The 18,738-nt window shown below is 50.9% G+C and overlaps 1 protein-coding gene across 1 annotated transcript; it reads left to right on the top strand.

The window, feature by feature from the left end:
* The first annotated feature begins 5 nt into the window (after positions 1–5).
* Positions 6–18,388, top strand: LOC122371318 (DNA-directed RNA polymerase III subunit RPC2-like). Its single transcript, XM_043347545.1, has 24 exons — positions 6–235; positions 374–449; positions 1,655–1,809; positions 2,004–2,159; positions 2,500–2,644; positions 3,088–3,255; positions 3,650–3,807; positions 3,993–4,107; positions 4,384–4,569; positions 4,914–5,027; positions 5,545–5,673; positions 6,115–6,349; positions 6,662–6,815; positions 7,145–7,319; positions 8,123–8,249; positions 11,521–11,680; positions 12,741–12,839; positions 13,094–13,208; positions 14,660–14,778; positions 15,164–15,315; positions 16,557–16,721; positions 17,069–17,199; positions 17,565–17,818; positions 18,076–18,388. Exons 2-24 carry the CDS (start codon positions 387–389, stop codon positions 18,203–18,205), a joined length of 3,405 nt encoding a protein of 1,134 aa, XP_043203480.1. The 5' UTR covers positions 6–235; positions 374–386; the 3' UTR covers positions 18,206–18,388.
* Positions 18,389–18,738: the final 350 nt, after the last annotated feature.

Consider the following 18,738-nt stretch of genomic DNA (forward strand, 5'->3'; position numbering starts at 1 on the left):
CAGTAAATACGAAAAGGTGCGGAACGAAAGCAATAATATTTTGTTCGATAAAGAAGTTTGCGACTTTTCCTGAACGAGTTGCATGGCAACAGCACCAAAAAGACGTCAACAGAAACAGGTTCCCAGGCAACGCGATTTTCCTTGATCAGACTATTCGTTCTAGAACAGAACAATTTGCGAAGGACCAATTTCTGGGCAGTGTTTTTATCAAGGCCGTAGAACTCAATGTTTCTGGGTAGGTACCGCATATTGCGCACATTTTTGTTATTATTATTATGATCTTGAGCATTTATATATTGTGATCGGTGCACCGTGTTGAATTCTTCTGACTATCTTAAGTGTTTGAAGGTTTATCCTTATTCTGTCTTTGCAGTGAAGCAGTGAAGATGGGAGAAAGCGCTTGGGGTGGAGGACTAAGCAAGCTTGCCGAGCCGATTAAAGCTGTGGAGGTACGTAGTGTTCCAATGGGCTTGCGCAAAGCACCCTTCTAACCGGTCGCTAGCGGTGTACCAAATTTGAACGCAATCGGCCCAGCTGTTCCTGAGATCTGGAAGCGGCATTCTGCACGTGCGCACTTGCAAACGGGGTCCAAACTGACAATTGCACGGAACCCTACTAGCTGGTCCCCAACCGTGTACCAAATTTGAGCTCAATCGGCCCAGCCGTTCTCAAGATCTGGATGCGCCCCCTGCACGTGCGCACGTGCAGTAGCACCTTAACTGCAACACATGGGAATGCATTGCCTGGTGGGTGCCTACCTGTATGCCAAGTTTCAGCGAAATCGCCCCAGTAATTACATAGTTATTAAAATGGGAACAAATTTGACTCCTCTTATTGTTGAATTTTGCACGTGCACTGGGGGTGACCCACATGCATCGAGAGTATCCTATTTGTGGTAGAAGGGATGCTGCTGCCTGCTACCCTACAAAAATTACCGCTAGTCAATCGCCCAAGCGGCTGCTGAGATATGAGCCTCTTAAAATCACTACTTTTGCAAAACAGCTTGAACACCCTTGACTTTTCACGTGGCACGTGCCACGACGGTCACTGAGATGTATCAAAAGTAGTCAATTACGGGGTAGACGGGATGGGGCTACCCAGCAAAAATGACCGCAGGCCAATCGGTCCAGCGGTTGCTGAGATATAAGCCTCTCAAAAGCGTTACAGGCCGGGCCGGGCCGCTCATACTGAGATTTTTCCGTTATATTGAAAAGACTCGCTGCGCTCGCTCGCTCGTAACCATACCATCAATATGTTGGGCATAACGAGCAGATTGCGCAATTTTTTTCCGCAGCATCATGCGAAATTCCTGACCGAAAAAATATGTTATGCTGGTTATGTCTTCCGTGGTGGCGGCATTGAATGGATTTTTTTTTTTTTAGCACGTGTGGCGTAGTTTCACATATGCTGAATTCAGTGCAAGACGGTCACCAAATTTCCATTACAGCTATGGTAAAATCTCGCTGTATTGCGCCAAAATTTATTAATGCTTCCTTTTGCACCAAACTATCTTCGTTCACCCGTGTGCCGAATTTGCAAATTGTGCTGAATTAGCTGATCAGCTTCTAAAAAGGTAGGTGGAATGTGTTAGTATTGGCTGTGAGTTGTGCCTCATCTTTCATCGGGTGTCTCATTATGTCCTCATCTGTTTCAGGACAAATGGAAGCTGTTGCCTGCGTTTCTTCAGACGAAAGGACTGGTCAAGCAGCACATCGATTCATTCAACTACTTCATCAACACTGACATCAAAAACATTGTCAAAGCCAATGACAGAGTTGTCAGTGATGCTGACCCTAGCTTCTATGTCAAGTAAGCTTCATTTTTACTGCATGACATTGCTACATTTTAATCATTTTCTGTAGAAATGTAGCTACATAAAATGGACTCCCTGATATTTTCAACTGTATGTCTCCAATTGGTAAACAGATGTATTTGTTGCTATCACTAATAACAGAAATAGAAGATACGTTTACTGACTTAGCCTTCTGCCGTTGCCGACACAGGTACTTGAACGTGCACGTGGGTGTGCCGGACGTGGAGGAGGGTTTCAACATGAGTCGTCCGACGTCTCCGCACGAGTGCCGTCTGCGCGACATCACCTACTCGGCCACAGTCACCGTGGACATTGAGTACACGCGCGGCAACCAGCGCGTCGTCCGGTGAGTGGGCTCCAAGCTCTGCGTATCTTTTCGCTCTCTTCACGTATGTTCCTCAGTGTATCAGTAGGACTCTTTGTCTCGGTAAAATAGATAGAAGCATAGCCAGTAGGTATGGCTGCCGATGAGCTGGATGCTATTCCGTGACTTCCGTTCGCGAGCTTCCGTGTTTTCTTACGAGTGAAAATTGTCGTTTTTGTGTAGGACATCATTGTTTAGCCTGTGCCAGGCTTGAGTCTCCTTTGTGATGCATCGTCTTGGCATCCTCGTTTTCCACCTACCCTCATCCCTTTTACTGTCACCTCGCCTCTGACTCTGCCTTGATCGTTGTATTTGTTCTCAGAAACGGTTTGCCGATTGGCCGGATGCCCATCATGCTACGGAGCTCCAATTGCGTGCTGGCCGGGAAGTCGCACGCCGAGCTGGCGCGACTGGACGAGTGTCCGCACGACCCGGGCGGCTACTTTGTCGTCCGGGGCACCGAAAAGGTGAGTAAACGCACTTTATGCATCCTGGTACCGCTAGCCCTTCAAACCTGTACTGGACGAGTGGTTTTGGACTCTGCATATCACGTAGTCACCCAACCAATCAGAAAGACACCTCCGTGTCATCAGTCATGATCTAATCAGTATATCAAATCGTGGCGTACGCAACAAGCTGCTGCCTAGCGGGCTTCCGGGTTCCTGGTCAGCCCCATTCGATCAGTTGTTGCACATTTGTTCGTAACACTTTTTTGCCTTTTCTGCCCCGTGATTTATCACCGAGCTTCTGTTCGGGAAACGGACGTATTGCCCGTTTTTACTTACGAATGCATTTGTTATCTGGGTGCTGTCCCATCGTTAGAAGGCTGTCATTCGTACCCAAACCCGCTATATGCGTGCTGGCCGAAGTACGTGACTCCTCGGGTGACCGGCACTTACGACTGTTACAGGTGGTGCTGATTCAGGAGCAGCTCAGCAAGAACCGCATGATTGTCGAACAGGACAGCAAGGGTCAGGTGCAGTGCCAGGTCACCAGCAGCACGCACGAGAAAAAGTCGCGCACCAACCTCATCTTCAAGCGTGGCAAATACTACCTGAAGCACAACACCTTCAAAGACGTGAGTATCGGAAAAGCTGTGGTGGGTGGTGACCCGGACTAAAGGTCAAAATGATTTACGTGGGCCTAGCAGCAGCAGAGCCAGTCGTCCAAGGAAGTGAAAGCTATGTGGTAGATTACTTCCGTGACACTGTATGTAAATACGTACAATTCCATATTTTGTCGCTATAATAAGACTCGCTACAATGGGGTGGGCGTCCTCCCATAGCCTATCGGCCTGATTGCGTCACTCAACGAAGCAGTGACGTTATTAAACTTTGTATTGACGTCATCGACCGTTTGCGACCGTAATCTGCACACCCGTCTGATCGCGTCTACTCAACCGGTGACGCTCTCGGCTCTATGCGGCAACTGACGACATTTTCTCCCCGCCCTGTCGCCGTTTTTTTCTGCAGGTGATTCCCGTGTCGATCGTGTTCAAGGCGATGGGTATCGAGTCAGACCAGGAGATCGTGCAGATGGTCGGCACCGAGAGCAGCATCATGACCTCGCTGGCCTCCACCATGGAGGAGTGCCACCGCGCCCAGGTCTTCACACAGATGCAGGCGCTCAAGTGAGATATTCGGGATGGGATAATGTCGTGCTTTAGATGTGAGGTGCAGCTTGTTTTTGATACTCGTGTTATTATCGCATTATCAGCTCTGAATTGTCATGAACCCTTTGATTTGCTTATTTACCAACATTCGGCACCGGTAGAGTCTGAGCACGCCACCCGTCTCTCTCGCTGTTCTTCCACAGGTTCATGGGCAGCAAGCTGGTGCAGAAGATGTACATGGGCAGCTTCGGCCAGAAGAAGACGCCAGCGGACGAGGTTCGGCACATGCTGGCCACCACCATCCTGGCTCACGTGCCGGTAAGTACTCAGAAATCAGAATGCGTAAGGAGTAGTTCGACATTTATCAGTCATCTTACACGTCATAGGGATTGGCTCAGGTAACCGCTCAAGGCAGGTGTGTTGTAGCATCCTCGTGGCCTTGTGGTACCACTAATCTAATCACTATGCATTCACGTAAATTAGATGTGAGCTGTACGAACTTGCATAGGCATCGCTGCTGTCTTCATCGCTGTGTGCTGGGGTATTGGTTTGTGGTCGGAGAGCTTGTGACAACACCTGACACCTATCGGCCAGGTGGAGAACTACAACTTCAAGATGAAGGCGTTCTACCTGGCGCTGATGGTGCGGCGTGTGATCGAGGCGCAGGCTGACGAAAAGGTCATCGACGACAGAGACTACTACGGCAACAAGCGTATGGAGCTGGCTGGGTCTCTCGTCTCGCTGCTGTTCGAGGACCTGTTCAAAAAGTTCAACTGGGAGGTGAGAGTGCGCAACTGGCGAGAGTGTCTCGACTGACGTGTGCGAGAAATGACGTGCAAGTGTGGAGAATCGTGAGATGACGCAACTGATGTGAGGAGGGGATAGCTATGGCTGTGGGTGTGCGTGATTGGCGTATGGGAGGTCATTAGTGTGATCAAGTTTCTCCTCGAGGTGATGGATTTGCGCACTGTGCTCGGTTTTCAAGAGCATGACCAAACACCCTGGACTCCGCCAGATAGGGTACGAGGGCGCATCCATATCCTGAGCTGGAAAAGGTCTACCGGTTCCATATGCTCACGCCAGTGATTCCTGCCGAGTGATAATCCATTCCTCCGATCTTACAGCTGAAGATGATCGCCGACAAGAACATCCCCAAGGTGAAGGCGGCCCAGTTTGACGTGGTGAAGCACATGCGGCAGGACCAGATCAGCTACGGACTGGAGCAGGCCATCTCCTCGGTAAGCGAAATGTCACGCCTCTGTTCCGCCGGACGTGTCAGGTTCCTGCCACTCGGGGCTGGTGTTTGTCCCGTCCCTCTCTGCACCGGCTTCGTCCGAGAGTCGGTGCGCCCCTGGGGAACTGACTTGGTCTGAGCTGGGCAGTGGTCATTTGTGGTTTCTGAAGCCAGCTTAAGTAGGGCAGTGCCAGTTTTACGGGTGCTCGTCTTAGTGGCGGATCCAGGGGGGGGGGGGGGGGGGGGCAAAATGGGCATTTGCCCCTCCCAAACGGCATAATTTTTACATTACGCCTATGGACGAGGCATGGAAATAATCGATAAATTGTTATGGTTTGCCCCCCCCCAAAAAAAAAAAAAAATTCTGAGCTGGATCCGCCTCTGGCACGTCTGATCCTGTTTTTGGGTAGCCTAGCGTGTTATTTTTACGGAACTGTCACAGCTAAGCAGCGTCCGACCGTCTAAAATTCTGAAGTCTGTCTCCTTTCGTGCGTTCACGTCTTGCGGCTACTCATTTTCAGGGTAACTGGATCATCAAGCGGTTCAAGATGGAGCGCCACGGCGTGACCCAGGTGCTGTCTCGACTCTCCTACATCTCCTGTCTGGGCATGATGACCCGAGTCAACTCACAGTTCGAGAGGACCAGAAAGGTAGGGAGCTGTCGAAAGGGTAGGGGAGAAGTCGGGAAGTAGGGGCAGCCGGATCAGAGACGCCAGCAAAGGAGGGAAAAGCTGGGAAACTACGGGAGAAGTCGAGAAAGTAGAATAGCCGGGAAGCATGGTAGCTGCCAGGTCGGCCCCAGTCGTATGTCGGGGCGATAGTTTGATGATAAAGTGGACTTGGATCCGATTTAACTTAGATGTAGATGACCGCACGTGGATATTGAATAAGGACTAAAAGGAGCGCATAAGTGATTTCCGTTTTTGTTGAGTCATGAGTTTTACTAGCTTCGACGATGTAGAATGATGGCGTTGTGTGCTCCCCTGACAAATAGCTTCTGTTCTGCCCATTATCTGTCCCTAGAACCACCCTTTTCCTCTGTTCCTCCCGCGGTTTCCCCGTTCTCTAACCGTCCGCTCTGTCCCGGCCAGGTGAGCGGTCCGCGCTCTCTCCAGCCGTCCCAGTGGGGTATGCTGTGCCCGTCGGACACGCCCGAGGGTGAGTCCTGCGGTCTGGTGAAGAACCTGGCTCTGATGACCCACATCACCACCGAGGCCGACGACACGCCTATCATCCGCGCCGCCTTCAATATCGGGGTGGAGGACATCAACTTCCTCTGCGGCGAGGAGCTCAGCCACAAGTCCGTCTACATCGTCTTCCTCAACGGTACGTCAGACTGGCGTTATGCACTACTCTGTCCCCCAGTGTGATGGTCCCATCGACGCTACCAGGCTGATAAAATGATCATAGATTGCTGCACAATGTTTCCCTGTCTTGCTTTCAATATTTGTTTACTGCGTTTCTAGTTAGCTGTAGCATTTCCGTCACCGGCGACCCTTTGCCTAGTAATTAGGCTGGGCACCAGGTAAACTCCATGACTGTCTAGCCTCGCTGGTAGCATTACGAACATGGGCATCTTGTGTTGGTACCCAGAACCGTGTGACGATATGTGACCCATGTAATATCTTTATGTTCCAGGGAACATTCTGGGCGTGACGCGCAACTACCGCCGTCTGATCACGACGTTCCGACTGCTGCGGCGCAGCGGCCTGCTATCCGGCTTCGTCTCCATCTACCCCAGCCACAAGCACCGCTGCGTCTACGTCAGCTCGGACGGTGGCCGGCTCTGTAGGTCAGTGACTTGTCTCGTGGGCGGCTCCGTAGGTCAGTGAGCTCCCCAAAACAGAGCCTGGCTGGCTAGTGACTCCCCTTAACTGTTGAGTTTAAGTTTAGTGACTTCCCCACAGCCGACTCTAGGTCGGTGACTTTCCCGCAACAATAAGCTGCTGGTCGTTGACTTCGCAGCAATAAGCCATGCTGGCTTGTGATTTCCCCACGGACGGCTTTGCTGGTTAATACTCCCACTTCGACTAATGCATTGATAGGTCCGTCCATCGCTCTCAGTATGTTTGTCCTACTGATCTAGACTGCCGCTGACTCATCCTCTCCCTCCTCTCCCAGGCCTTACATAATCGTGGAGCGTTGTCGCCCGCGTGTGACGGCCGCCCACATGGAGGAACTGGCGCGCGGCCTGCGCACCTTCCAGGACTTCCTGCACGACGGCCTCGTCGAGTACCTGGATGTGAACGAAGAGAACGACAGCAACATCGCCCTCTATGAGAAAGACATCACATCGGTGAGTGTAGCGCGGCTGCTGACGCTCTGCGACCTGCGTTTGGCCGGGTGAAAGATTTACGAGTGTGAGACAAGGTGATATGTCAATTGCTAAACTCTAGGAAGTCGTACGCACAACCCCTTCACGCCTTCTAGTTAGTCTAGATGCTTGGGTTCTTCGTGGGGCTTGCCCACGCCCTGACCGGTTTTAAGAGCAGGCACTGGACGGCGGCAGATTGTGCTGATCGATTGTTTGTTTCCCATGTCGCGCTCGTCAACTTTGACGGCCCGTTTTATGTGTTTGTTTACAATGCCTTTCCGTTATCATCACTCCTGTGATGCTGAATCGCCGCCATATTTTCTCTATCAACAATCCAACGAGTGCAGAATGGAGTTTTAGTGCTGTTTTTGCCAGTCGAGCGCCTGTTGACAGCTCATCGTCTGTCTTACTGGTCCGTCTAGTGTACGTGAGTCTCTCTCTCTCTCTCTCTCTCTCTCTCTCTCTCTCTCTCTCTCTCTCTCTCTCTCTCTCTCTCTCTCTCTCTCTCTCTCTCTCTCTCTCTCTCTCTCTCCCTCTCCCTCTCCCTCTCTCTATATCACTCTTTCTCTTTCTCGTTCTCTCTCTCGTTCCCTCTCGTTTCCGTCTTCGTCTGCCTTAAAATGTTCAATGTGTCGTCCCTTTTTCGATCTGCATGTAGTTATCTATGACTCGACTCACTTATGTGCACAAGCTGCCACCCATCTGGAGCTGGAACCATTCACCCTCCTGGGTGTACGACCGTGTCTGTCTGTCTCAGCCTGTGTCTATCTCTGTGTAACCCACAGGCCACCACCCATCTGGAGGTCGAACCGTTCACGCTGCTAGGAGTGTGCGCTGGACTGATCCCGTACCCACACCACAACCAGAGTCCTCGAAACACCTACCAGTGCGCCATGGGAAAACAGGCCATGGGTGAGTGTTGCGCCGCGCGATGGGTTGGCCACATGAGGACGTCCTAGCTAGGGGACTCAATTAGGGGACTATTTGGGGATGGGTTTTGTGTGCTTGAGGAGGGCGGGAGACTGAGTCTGGGCAGGGTTTGGGGTCACCAGCACCTTGTGTTCTTCCCCCGGACGACACTAATTGATTGTGTCAGAGCGCTCTAGCTATACAATGCTGATTGCTGAAATTTAGTGTCAGTTGAATTGCCCGTCTCGATCGAACAAGGCGTGTGAGTTGGACTGTTCTTTAGTTGGGCAGGCGTATTTAAGGACGGACCGTTGGTGAGTTTGAAGAACTGTCCGTGAGTCAGTGAGTACTCGAGTTGGACGAATTGCCCATGAGCCGGCATTCCGCCCGCGGGTGGGATGGACCGTCTGGGCTGGATCATAGACCGCTACATATCAAGGAGTCTATGATTGTATGTTTGGTCAGTCAGGCTGTCGGTCTCAGACTTGGACCAACTATCTTAATCTAGCCGTCTGTCAGTTGGACCGTCGCAGCCCGTCGCATTCATACCCCGTCACAGTCGCAGCCCGTCCGTCTCAGGCGCGCCTCTCATACGGACCGCCTACTCGGCTGTCATCTGGCCGGTCAGATTGACCGCCTGCTGACCTTGTCATTCGTCATCCGTGTGGCCTGGGGCCAGCGGATGAGTCGCCGGCTGTCGGCACCCAATTGACAGTCGCGGCTAATATTACACCGCGCCGCGCCGCGGCCCGTTCTGACACCGACGGCCGCCATCACCGGCCGTAGGGCGACAATGCGCGCTCCAGAGCTCTCATCAGACGGGTCGTGTCGCCCGCTATCCGGCTCATTTAGGCTTATCGCGGACCATTTAGGACGCTCGTCGGATGTTGAGTGGGCTGCCAGTGAGTGCCTCTTGCTCGCCGCTTGGTGGGCGGTGGATGCAGCAGTCTGGCTCTGAATTCTGTAATGTAACAGGGAATCTAGCGATCAGATTGTAGAGGCCAGGACCTCTGTGTGCAGCAAGCTTAGCGTAGCGTCTTTTTTCTTTGATAACATTACTTAATGAAACCCGTCTTTTGAAATATTCAGATTATCTATATCTGACCGATGTCTCGCAGAGGCAAACGCAATTCCGCAACACAAGTATCGTAGACCATCGATACTGGAAAGCTTATTGAGTTATCTGAAACCACATATTACACATTGATCAATTTTGGTTTATCTGGGTGCCTAGAGAGTTATAAATGTAGCCATCGCGGATGTATGATTGTAGACATCCCAATCATCGGTGGTAATTATATGTGCGGAAAACCAAAGACCATGTTTCATTGTAGATCATGTCCGCTCGATTTTCCCCAGCCGTTGGCCCACTCCTATCTCATTTTCATACTCATTCTCGTCGCCACGTCCCAAATTGTCGTTCTGCTCGAAAGCGGCTGGCAAAAGGCATGTGGGCTGTTCTAGTGTTCTGTGTGCATTCGTAGTATTCATGTAATGATGGTTAGACATTACTGAAGCACCTAATTCACCTCACACCAGGTTTTGCTCATTTTAATGGTTTTGTAAACATGTAATCGTTCGTTGGATTAAAAAAAAAATAGTCTGAAGTCTTTGAATGGAAGGATTCACAAGGATAGAGCCCCCGCTAAACGAAGCTTGTTGCGTTGACCCTGCCCTCTACCCTCCGATCGCGCAATTCCGGTTCTATGCAGAATTTGGAGTCCAAAGTTGAGCGTGCGCACATAGCCGCACGGTCGATCCCCTTTATGAATTCGCCTGGCTACGGCCTGCCACCAACGGCAGCCATACCCGTCAGGAGGCCCATAAATGTCGAACGCCCGTCGCGCTTCGAACCCGGACTGTTATAACCGGGAACGCGTGATCTCACCACGATGAGTCCAGCGCTCTACCGACTGAGCTACGGGCAGGCGCGTAACCACCACTGGGGACACTGGGGACCGGTCCCCAGTAACTTTTGGGTTACTGGGGACCGTCCCCAGTAAAACCGACGACCTCAATTTGCTTGAATAGCCAAATATTGTCTCTAAATCGGCGTGAAGAGTAATATGTAGTCAACGGAAAACAAAACTGGATGTTTTGTTTAGCCAGCGCCCGGGTGGGCCTCTCAAGTAACCAACTTAGCCATGGTGGGGGGGGGGGCTTTTTGGCCACACCAGATTCCCTAAGCAAGCTAGAAAGACGCGGTAAGAAGCAGCAGATAGCTCGCTACAGTATCTTTCAGAATTACCTATGTCATTTTTGATCAAGTCATCGCTCAGGTCACTGGAGGTCACCAAAGGTAAAATTTTCACAAACTTTATTCCCAATTTTGACAACTTTTCACAAATTGGCGCATACGTCAGGAACCAATAGAGCTGCAGTGCTGCGGGAAAGCGCATTCGATAGTTTTTTCAAAGACCTTTCTGAGCAATGTTCTCAGTTTTGACCTAAGGTCAACGGTTTAGCTTCCAGGTTGGCGTTTTGCGGGAAAGGTTTTTGTATCATAACTTTTGACTCAAAAATAGCATGGCGCTGATTTTACCGGCATCGCGTTGGTCTCGTCGAGACGCATGGAAGGAAAAGGTCATGTTGCATGTCATGCAATTGGTATTGTTGAGTTGAACACATCCATGGTGTTTGCGCTCTAACATGTTTCTACCTAAAGTAATGGTAAAAAACTGCTGGAGATGTTTCATGACCTGAGATGATCTCAGAGGCATAGAAGGGGTCACAGGTGCAATTTTCCGGTTCAGTGTGTCATGTTTACCTGTGTCGGTGCGCGCCGCGGTTGTGCTTACACGCGCAACAAAAAAAAGGCCGGTGTGGCCAAAAACGCCCCCCACCATCTCCCCCCACACACTCGGGCGAAGGCTGATCCTGAAATATTATATTTGGTCTTCGCGGCCTTCCATGTGGTCCCCAGTAACTTCAGACTCGTGGTTACGCGCCTGGCTACGGGATGGGCTTGATTTTAGGATGAAGTTAAGAATCGTTAAAATTAAAGATAAAATTTAACATTTAAAATAAAAAGTGTTCGGAGGAGCCAGTGTATTCAATCGTGTCATTCACACAACGCGGCTGCTCTCAATTGATCCTCCACCTCCATCCTCTATCTTCCCAGCTACCTCCTCAGCGCTCAGGTTCGGCACATACGAGTATATCTGAAACGATATTATTTACACTCGACGAAAATAATCAATAATCATGTTCCACGATGGAAGTCTAGGCTGATGCCGACATCGAACAATGTTATGATTCCATCTCTTGTCGGCAGGCACCATCGCGTGGAACCAGCGGAACCGGATAGACACGCTCATGTACAACCTAGTGTACCCGCAGAAGCCCATGGTCAAGTCCAAGACGATCGAGCTCATCAACTTCGAGCAGCTGCCGGCCGGCCAGAACGCCATTGTCGCAGTGATGAGCTACAGCGGGTGGGTGACAGACTTCGTCCCTTTGTTCGTCCGTTCGTTTGTCTATACCGGGTGGCCAAAAAAAAAAAACGTTCCGAACTTTGGAGGCCTATATCTCAAATTCGAGTGCAAATAACGAGCCAAAATTTTCATCAAGGTTGCGTCACTTCTTTGCGCATTGGTATGTCAAATTATAACACTGTAACATCATTTTCAAGCCAGCAATCTTATGTTGAATTCAGTAAGACGTTTTTGCTTTTTTTTTGCCGATGTTGAACGGCAGTAATGATTAGCTTAGACGTACCATGTTAGAAAAAAGAATGGAAAAATAGAACACGTGAATGAAACCAGCACGTGTGATATTATTTTAAATATTTTTGTCCCACTTATGTGCCAAATATTCAAATACTGAGCCAAAATAGTGGTAATGGATGCCATTTGTTTTAACAAGTCCTGTTTCGAGCAGGAGTGGCACGGTGCATGGGTTACTGCTGATCGCCCTCCCTTTAAGAAGATCAAACAGTAAATTGACCGAATAAGGAAAAAAGCTAGAGGGAATGTGTCACCCTGAGGCCTGAACCATCAATGAGACTAGTTGCCAGTAGCAGTCATGGCTGCAGGCCGTGGTGCCGAGATGGAAGTGGCCCGTTCACTCACCAGTAAACATCTGAGCAAAAAAAAAGAAGTAATTTTTACATGGCATGCTAGAAACACGAACCATTTAAAAAGTAATTGACCGAATAACATAAAAATCATACCATTTACTGAAAATGTATGCCGCATTGGCTATTGGAAGTTGTAATGTTGTATCATTATCGCTTTCTGAGAAATATTGATTTAAAGTTGGGAACGTTTTTTCTGGGCCACCCGGTATAATTGGTTCTGTCTGTCCTTCCGTTTTTCCTTATATGTGGCTTCGTCACCCCGTCCGTCCATTCGTCCATCATTGTGTCTATCTGTCTGTTACGCACTTGACTATTTTACGTTGCCCTGTGCCATCGGAATTTACATCATGTACTTCTTCAAGCGTTATGTCGACTTTCTGGATACTGATGATACTCATGGATACTTCCGTTTGCAGGTACGACATTGAGGACGCTCTGATCCTGAACAAGGCGTCACTGGACCGCGGCTACGGCCGCTGCCTGGTCTACAGAAACGCCAAGTGTACCCTCAAACGGTGAGCATTGAGACTGAGAGCGAGTGCCGTGCATGCGAAGACATACATTACACTGCATTCTCGACACTGCTCATTTTGACAGCCGACACAAGGCATTATTATGAATGCTGATCCCCGCCGATGTGCTGACCTTGCGAACCAAGGAACACATCGAGAGACTTGATTCGTCGTACTATCGCAGCCTGCCTTCTGACTGGAGCACCTGTTGTGGTTTAAAGTAAAGTACACTTAACCACTCTGTTTACCGTCGCCAGGTACGCCAATCAGACGCACGACCGAGTGCAGGGCCCGCTGGTGGACGCCGTCACCAAGGAGCCCATCTGGAGACACCGGGCGCTGGACGCCGACGGTATCACTGCTCCGGGGGAGGTGAGTGGGACGGTATCACCGCGCCGGGAGAGGTGAGTTGGACGGTATCACCGCGCCGGGAGAGGTGAGTTGGGCGGAATTCAGGCACAGGAGAGATACTCATGGAATTGGAGTTCCACACTCATGGAGTTCCACACTCATGGAGTTCCACAGTGGAACGGAGTTCCACTCCAGGAAATTTAAAATGCATTATAGGTATGCCTCAGCCCCGAGAGAAAAACGGGCATAAACGCTGTTACTGAGGAGTCCAATAACGAGGTGACCACGCCCCAGTATAGTTTTCGACATCCCTTAACCCTATTCCTGGCGGGGGGGGGGGGCCTCAGGAGCCCCCCCCCCCTGAGGTTTTTTGGTTATTTCTCCCAAACGCGTTGAGCTAGGAAGCTCAAATTTTCTGACTTTTCCTAAAAGGCTTCTACGCAACATGTCTGAAAATTTTGAGTTGATCTGACCTCAGGTCAGGTCACCAGAGGCGGTTTGGTGACCCTACCTCAGAAAAGTTTGCAATCACGCCAGAGCTAGAGTTTTTGACCGATCAATTTCTTCTCTTCAGGCTTTAGTTAGGGTACCAGTATGTGCAATTTGTATATCTCGGAATTTTGATATCGGTGACCTAAGGTCAGGTCAGTTTCGCGACCTCCCCATTATAAGTCAATGGGGGAAAAATCAACTCCCTGTTTTTACCACTAAAACGGGTCGGAATGGCCCCATATACCATACATGACTTCATATACGATCAACCTTCACTACCTTGAGGTCTGTTTTGCTGTTGGGCAGCTGTGAGGTCATGTGACGTCATCAAAAGTCACCAAAGGTTTTTGGCCAATAACTCCGTACAGGAACAAGATACAGACGCGTGGATGGTCTCATTGTGTTCAGCTCGTCAAGACGCATCGAATGATATACATGATGACCTCGAGGTCACGTGACCTGAGGTCAACCTTTGACCTTGACCTTGCGAGGTCAACATATATATCATTCGATGCGGATTGACGAGAGGATCACGATGATGCCCTTAGTTTGTTCCTATCTTGACTAATTCGAAAGTTATTCGAGAAAAACTCTCTCCATATCTAGCGCCGCCATTTTGACTTTTTCGACCCCTGTGACGTCATCTTTGACCTGACCTGAAAATGACCTTAGTAAAAATTGTAGATCTTGACCGTGCGTATCCGATGCCGTTTACCGTTTGTCGCTATCTTGCTTCGTTCTCGAGATCTCAGGGGGGGGGGGGCCGAATCGGCCCCCCCCCCCCCCGCCAGTTTCTTGTCCCGGCGGAGCCCGCCAGGAATAGGGTTAAGAGGTAAATCATGCACAGCCTTGTTACCATCGGCCTTCGGTGTTTGGTTTCTAGATAAGGATGAAAAAGATGCCATCATTCGGCTCAACTGGCTGTTTATTTTACTCATCTCCCGCCCCTCTAACGCTCCTCCGCTGTCTCTCTCCGTCAGATCGTGGAGAACAAGCAGGTGCTGGTGAACAAGTCGATGCCGACCATCACGATGAACCCGCTGAACGCTCCTGCCGGCGCGCCGCGCCAGGCACCAGAGTACCGAGACGTCCCGATCACGTAAGTGCCGCTACGAACCAGGGCGCTGGCCGGGACCGCGCCGGCCTGTCTCCTCGCTTTATTCTGTGACAAATTACTAATGGATCGCTTTTCGGTATGTTTAGATAGTCGCTTTGCCAAAATACTTTGGCAGCGGACCGGACTGGTAAACTCGTCTGTTTGCTCTTTTGGCTATGTTTGCTGACTTGAGAGGACTCAGACAAAACAATAAAGCAATCAGTTCCTCCTTACAGTTGTTTCGCTGTGGCTACCTGTTCTTCCCAGACTGTCGGGCTTTATGGCTCTTGAGCTCACCTGTTTTAGGTGTGGCACCTGATATGATGTATGGTGTACTATATGATGCTTAGCAGTGACATGACCTTCGTTTGACCCACCTCTTCTCCAGCTACAAGGGCCCGGTGCCGTCTCACATCGAGAAGGTGATGATCTCGTCCAACACGGAGGAGGCGTTCCTCATCAAGCTGCTGCTGCGCCAGACGCGTCGGCCGGAGCTGGGAGACAAGTTCAGCAGTCGACACGGCCAGAAGGGAGTCACAGGTGCGTTCAGGGGGCGCGTACCTCGTAGCGACTTTTTGACCATAATCCAAAATGTTTGTGTTTTTTAAATTTACTTGACGTTTTGCTGAGCAGCCGGATAGTTATTTTTACATTGAAAGTTGGGTACCTACTAAGCCGGAGTGCTTTGTATGTAGTGTTGGTGGCATTTGTACCCTCTGACCTATGTAATCGACTTAATTTCGGGAGCCTGTTGGTAAAGCAGTGGTGACCATGACCGGCGAGGGTGGCATTTAACCCTGACTGGTGACTCCGATTGGTGACCAGCAAGGCGACCCTACCCACTGACCGATGGCCCTAACCCTGACCAACCCTGACCGGTAACTATTGCCACTATTGCCTGCCATCCTCTGACCAGCGTCTGAAGGGCGTTGGCCTGTGTCGGTCTCCACTATCCCCTGGCGTCGGTTTGGGCGGCGCGCCGGTACCCTCTGTGGAATGTGACCGTCACCGGGCGCCCCTCCCTCCCCCCTACGGCCGGTGTGACAATGATGGACGCCGCCCAGCCGACCGGCGCCCGATGGCCTCGGCGCCGGCGGCGACCGGCCGACCGGCGCTGGCCGCACGCCAGACCATTCTCTGGCGCACCGCAGACGGCCCATGGCGCACCGGGGACGCTCTGCGCCTCCCGTCCTACCCCTGATGATTGGTCACGGCGCTGCGTGCCGTCCTAGCTGTCCTCGGCTCCCTGTATGTGCTCCACTGAAACACGGCCGCTGCCAAACGGCTCGGCAGGGGGAGGTGGATGAACTGAACCTCAGCCATGAAACATTGCGAACTGAACCATGCTGAACAAAGGAGATACGCTGTGTGGCTGTCGTTTGCATAGTCGTCAAAAATAAATCACGGGTAAACGGTGTCGTAACTTACCTACGTAACATTTTTCATTATTTTGTAGCTAGCAATTTATTTTTGCTGTTCTGGGCTGGCAGTGCTGGCAGCAGCTGGTCCTCCGCTGCCAGCATCCGGCCCTACCTTTCCCGGCCACGGCTCAGGGAGGTCCTGTTATTATTTTACTAACAATTAACTTAAGAAATGCTATTAATTTTTCCTCGACGAGCAGCATCCAACGATGAGGCTTACTAACTAATGTACATACCTTACTAATGCTTTTAATTTTTCCTCAACGATTAACACCCAAAAACGGGTTAACCAAAGAAGCTGAGTCTAACAGAACACGCCTTTCTCGGCATATCTTCACCGCCTGCACTGTCTGGCCTCAGGTCTGATCGTGGACCAGGAGGACATGCCGTTCTCGGACCAGGGTATTTGTCCGGACATGGTGATGAACCCTCACGGCTACCCATCGCGTATGACGGTCGGCAAGCTGATGGAGCTGCTGGCGGGGAAGGCGGGACTGATGGAGGGCAAACACCACTACGGAACCGGTGAGTGGGTGATAGTGGAGTCGGGTCCGTTTGGGTGTGCGGAGTCACTGGGAAGGATAGATAGCGGAGTAGAGTGTGTGGGTCCGCGGTGAGCAAAGGAATGTGATATATTAACTTGGGAACATATAAGTAACAGTTCACAGAACTGTTAACGAATTGAAGGTGAAGAGGGAATAGAATGGCAAGTAATTGGGTCGAACCAGAAGCGTTTGCTGAGTGTGTGGTGTGCAAGAATACCGGTGAATGGTCATTATGCTGCTGGTCACCCACTCTGTTGATACCGGGGACCAAGACACTTGACCCGCCCATGTGACTTCTGGCTCTGACTCCGACCTTTCGTCCCGCAGCGTTCGGCGGCTCTCGTGTGAAGGACGTCAGCGAGACGCTGGTCCGTTTTGGCTACAACTACCAGGGCAAGCAGGTGATGACGTCCGGCATCACGGGAGAGACGCTCACCGGCTACATCTACTTCGGACCGGTCAGTTGCGGATCGCCTGGGGCAGTGGACAGGACTTGGGAGGGGGCTGCGTATACTGGACTGGTTGGTGGACCGTAGAGGGATGTCCGGCCGATATGCCGGGATTCGCCGGTGGCACGCTGCTGAAGAAAAATTTTATTCGGTTTCTCCCTCCATCGTTTCTTTCTAGAAATTTACTTTTCCATATGCAGTGTTGAATGTACTCTTTTTTGCCTTTGATACTTTTTGTGTCATTTTCACATTAGACCAGACTTAAGCTTCTAAAGCGCCACTTTTAACGCCATTTTCAATCCAGGGTACCTACCTATCTACCCGCCGCTCGCTACGTCAGAGTCCCGTCTGACCTGCGTCTCTCTACGTCTCAGATCTACTACCAGAAGCTGAAGCACATGGTGCTGGACAAGATGCACGCTCGTGCCCGCGGTCCACGTGCCGTGCTGACTCGCCAGCCAACCGAGGGACGCTCGCGCGAGGGCGGCCTCCGTCTGGGGGAGATGGAGCGTGACTGTCTGGTGGCCTACGGCGCCTCCATGCTGCTGCTGGAGAGGCTGATGATCTCCTCAGATGCCTTCGCCGTGGACGTCTGCAACACGTGCGGCTCGCTCGGCTACTCAGGATGGTAAGTGCTTTGTGCTTCGGTAGTGCTCTTTTGGCATTGGCAATGTTCCGCTGCATTGGAAATGTGTCTTAAAGAGATTATGCCCAGTGTGTTCAAGCAGCGTCGCTGCGTGCCTGGAAAGGATATTTTTAGGGACAGTAGAAATGAGGAGCTAGGAGATGGAAAATACGGCAATGAAATGGCATCCTATCATGTTTATGTGAGCGCTTGAGCTATGACCCGTCGTTCGTCTCACACCGACCCCATCTTGTCCTCAGGTGCCACTTCTGCCAGTCGAGCGGCGCGGTGTCCTCCATCAGGATACCGTACGCCTGCAAACTGCTCTTCCAGGAGCTGCAGTCCATGAACGTGTTCCCCAAGATCAAGCTGAAGAAGTACTGGGAGTGAGCGGGAAGGTGGGTGGGTGGCTGGGCTACCCGGGTGCACTGCCGTTTGAGATGCTGTTTATGGGCGAGCGCTGTTGGTCCTACCAGTCTGAGCTGGTAGTTTTGTGATATACGAGTATTGTGTACCGGTCAATACACGCCAACGTACCCCGCGCACGGCCGGGTGCGCTGGACATGACAATAACATCGGCATTTGCTACTGGATGGAGCCAAAACGTTATGTGGGTTGGAAGGTTATCGGTTACACGTATCTACACACTTTGGGACGATTTTCCAGTTTACTTTAGTAATTTCTCGGTCCATGCTGTAGGGGGAGGAGAAAAAACGCCAATGTCTCGATAGCCGAACCGTTTCGGCCTGATCTAAGATGACGAAAAGGCCGAATCTCCTTAAACCCAATACTGTATACACTTATTTATTCTGGGATAGTCCTAGGGCCGGGGTACCGTCTTGTCAGCATACTGTTGACTTTTGAATCTCGGCCCAAGACAGCTTATGCTGGATAGTGGCGGTGCAGCACAGTGCTAAACGTCT

This window comes from Amphibalanus amphitrite, unplaced genomic scaffold (genome assembly GCF_019059575.1).
Source record: "Amphibalanus amphitrite isolate SeventyFive unplaced genomic scaffold, NRLGWU_Aamphi_draft 001231F_arrow, whole genome shotgun sequence".
Classification (NCBI taxonomy): Eukaryota; Metazoa; Arthropoda; class Thecostraca; order Balanomorpha; family Balanidae; genus Amphibalanus; species Amphibalanus amphitrite.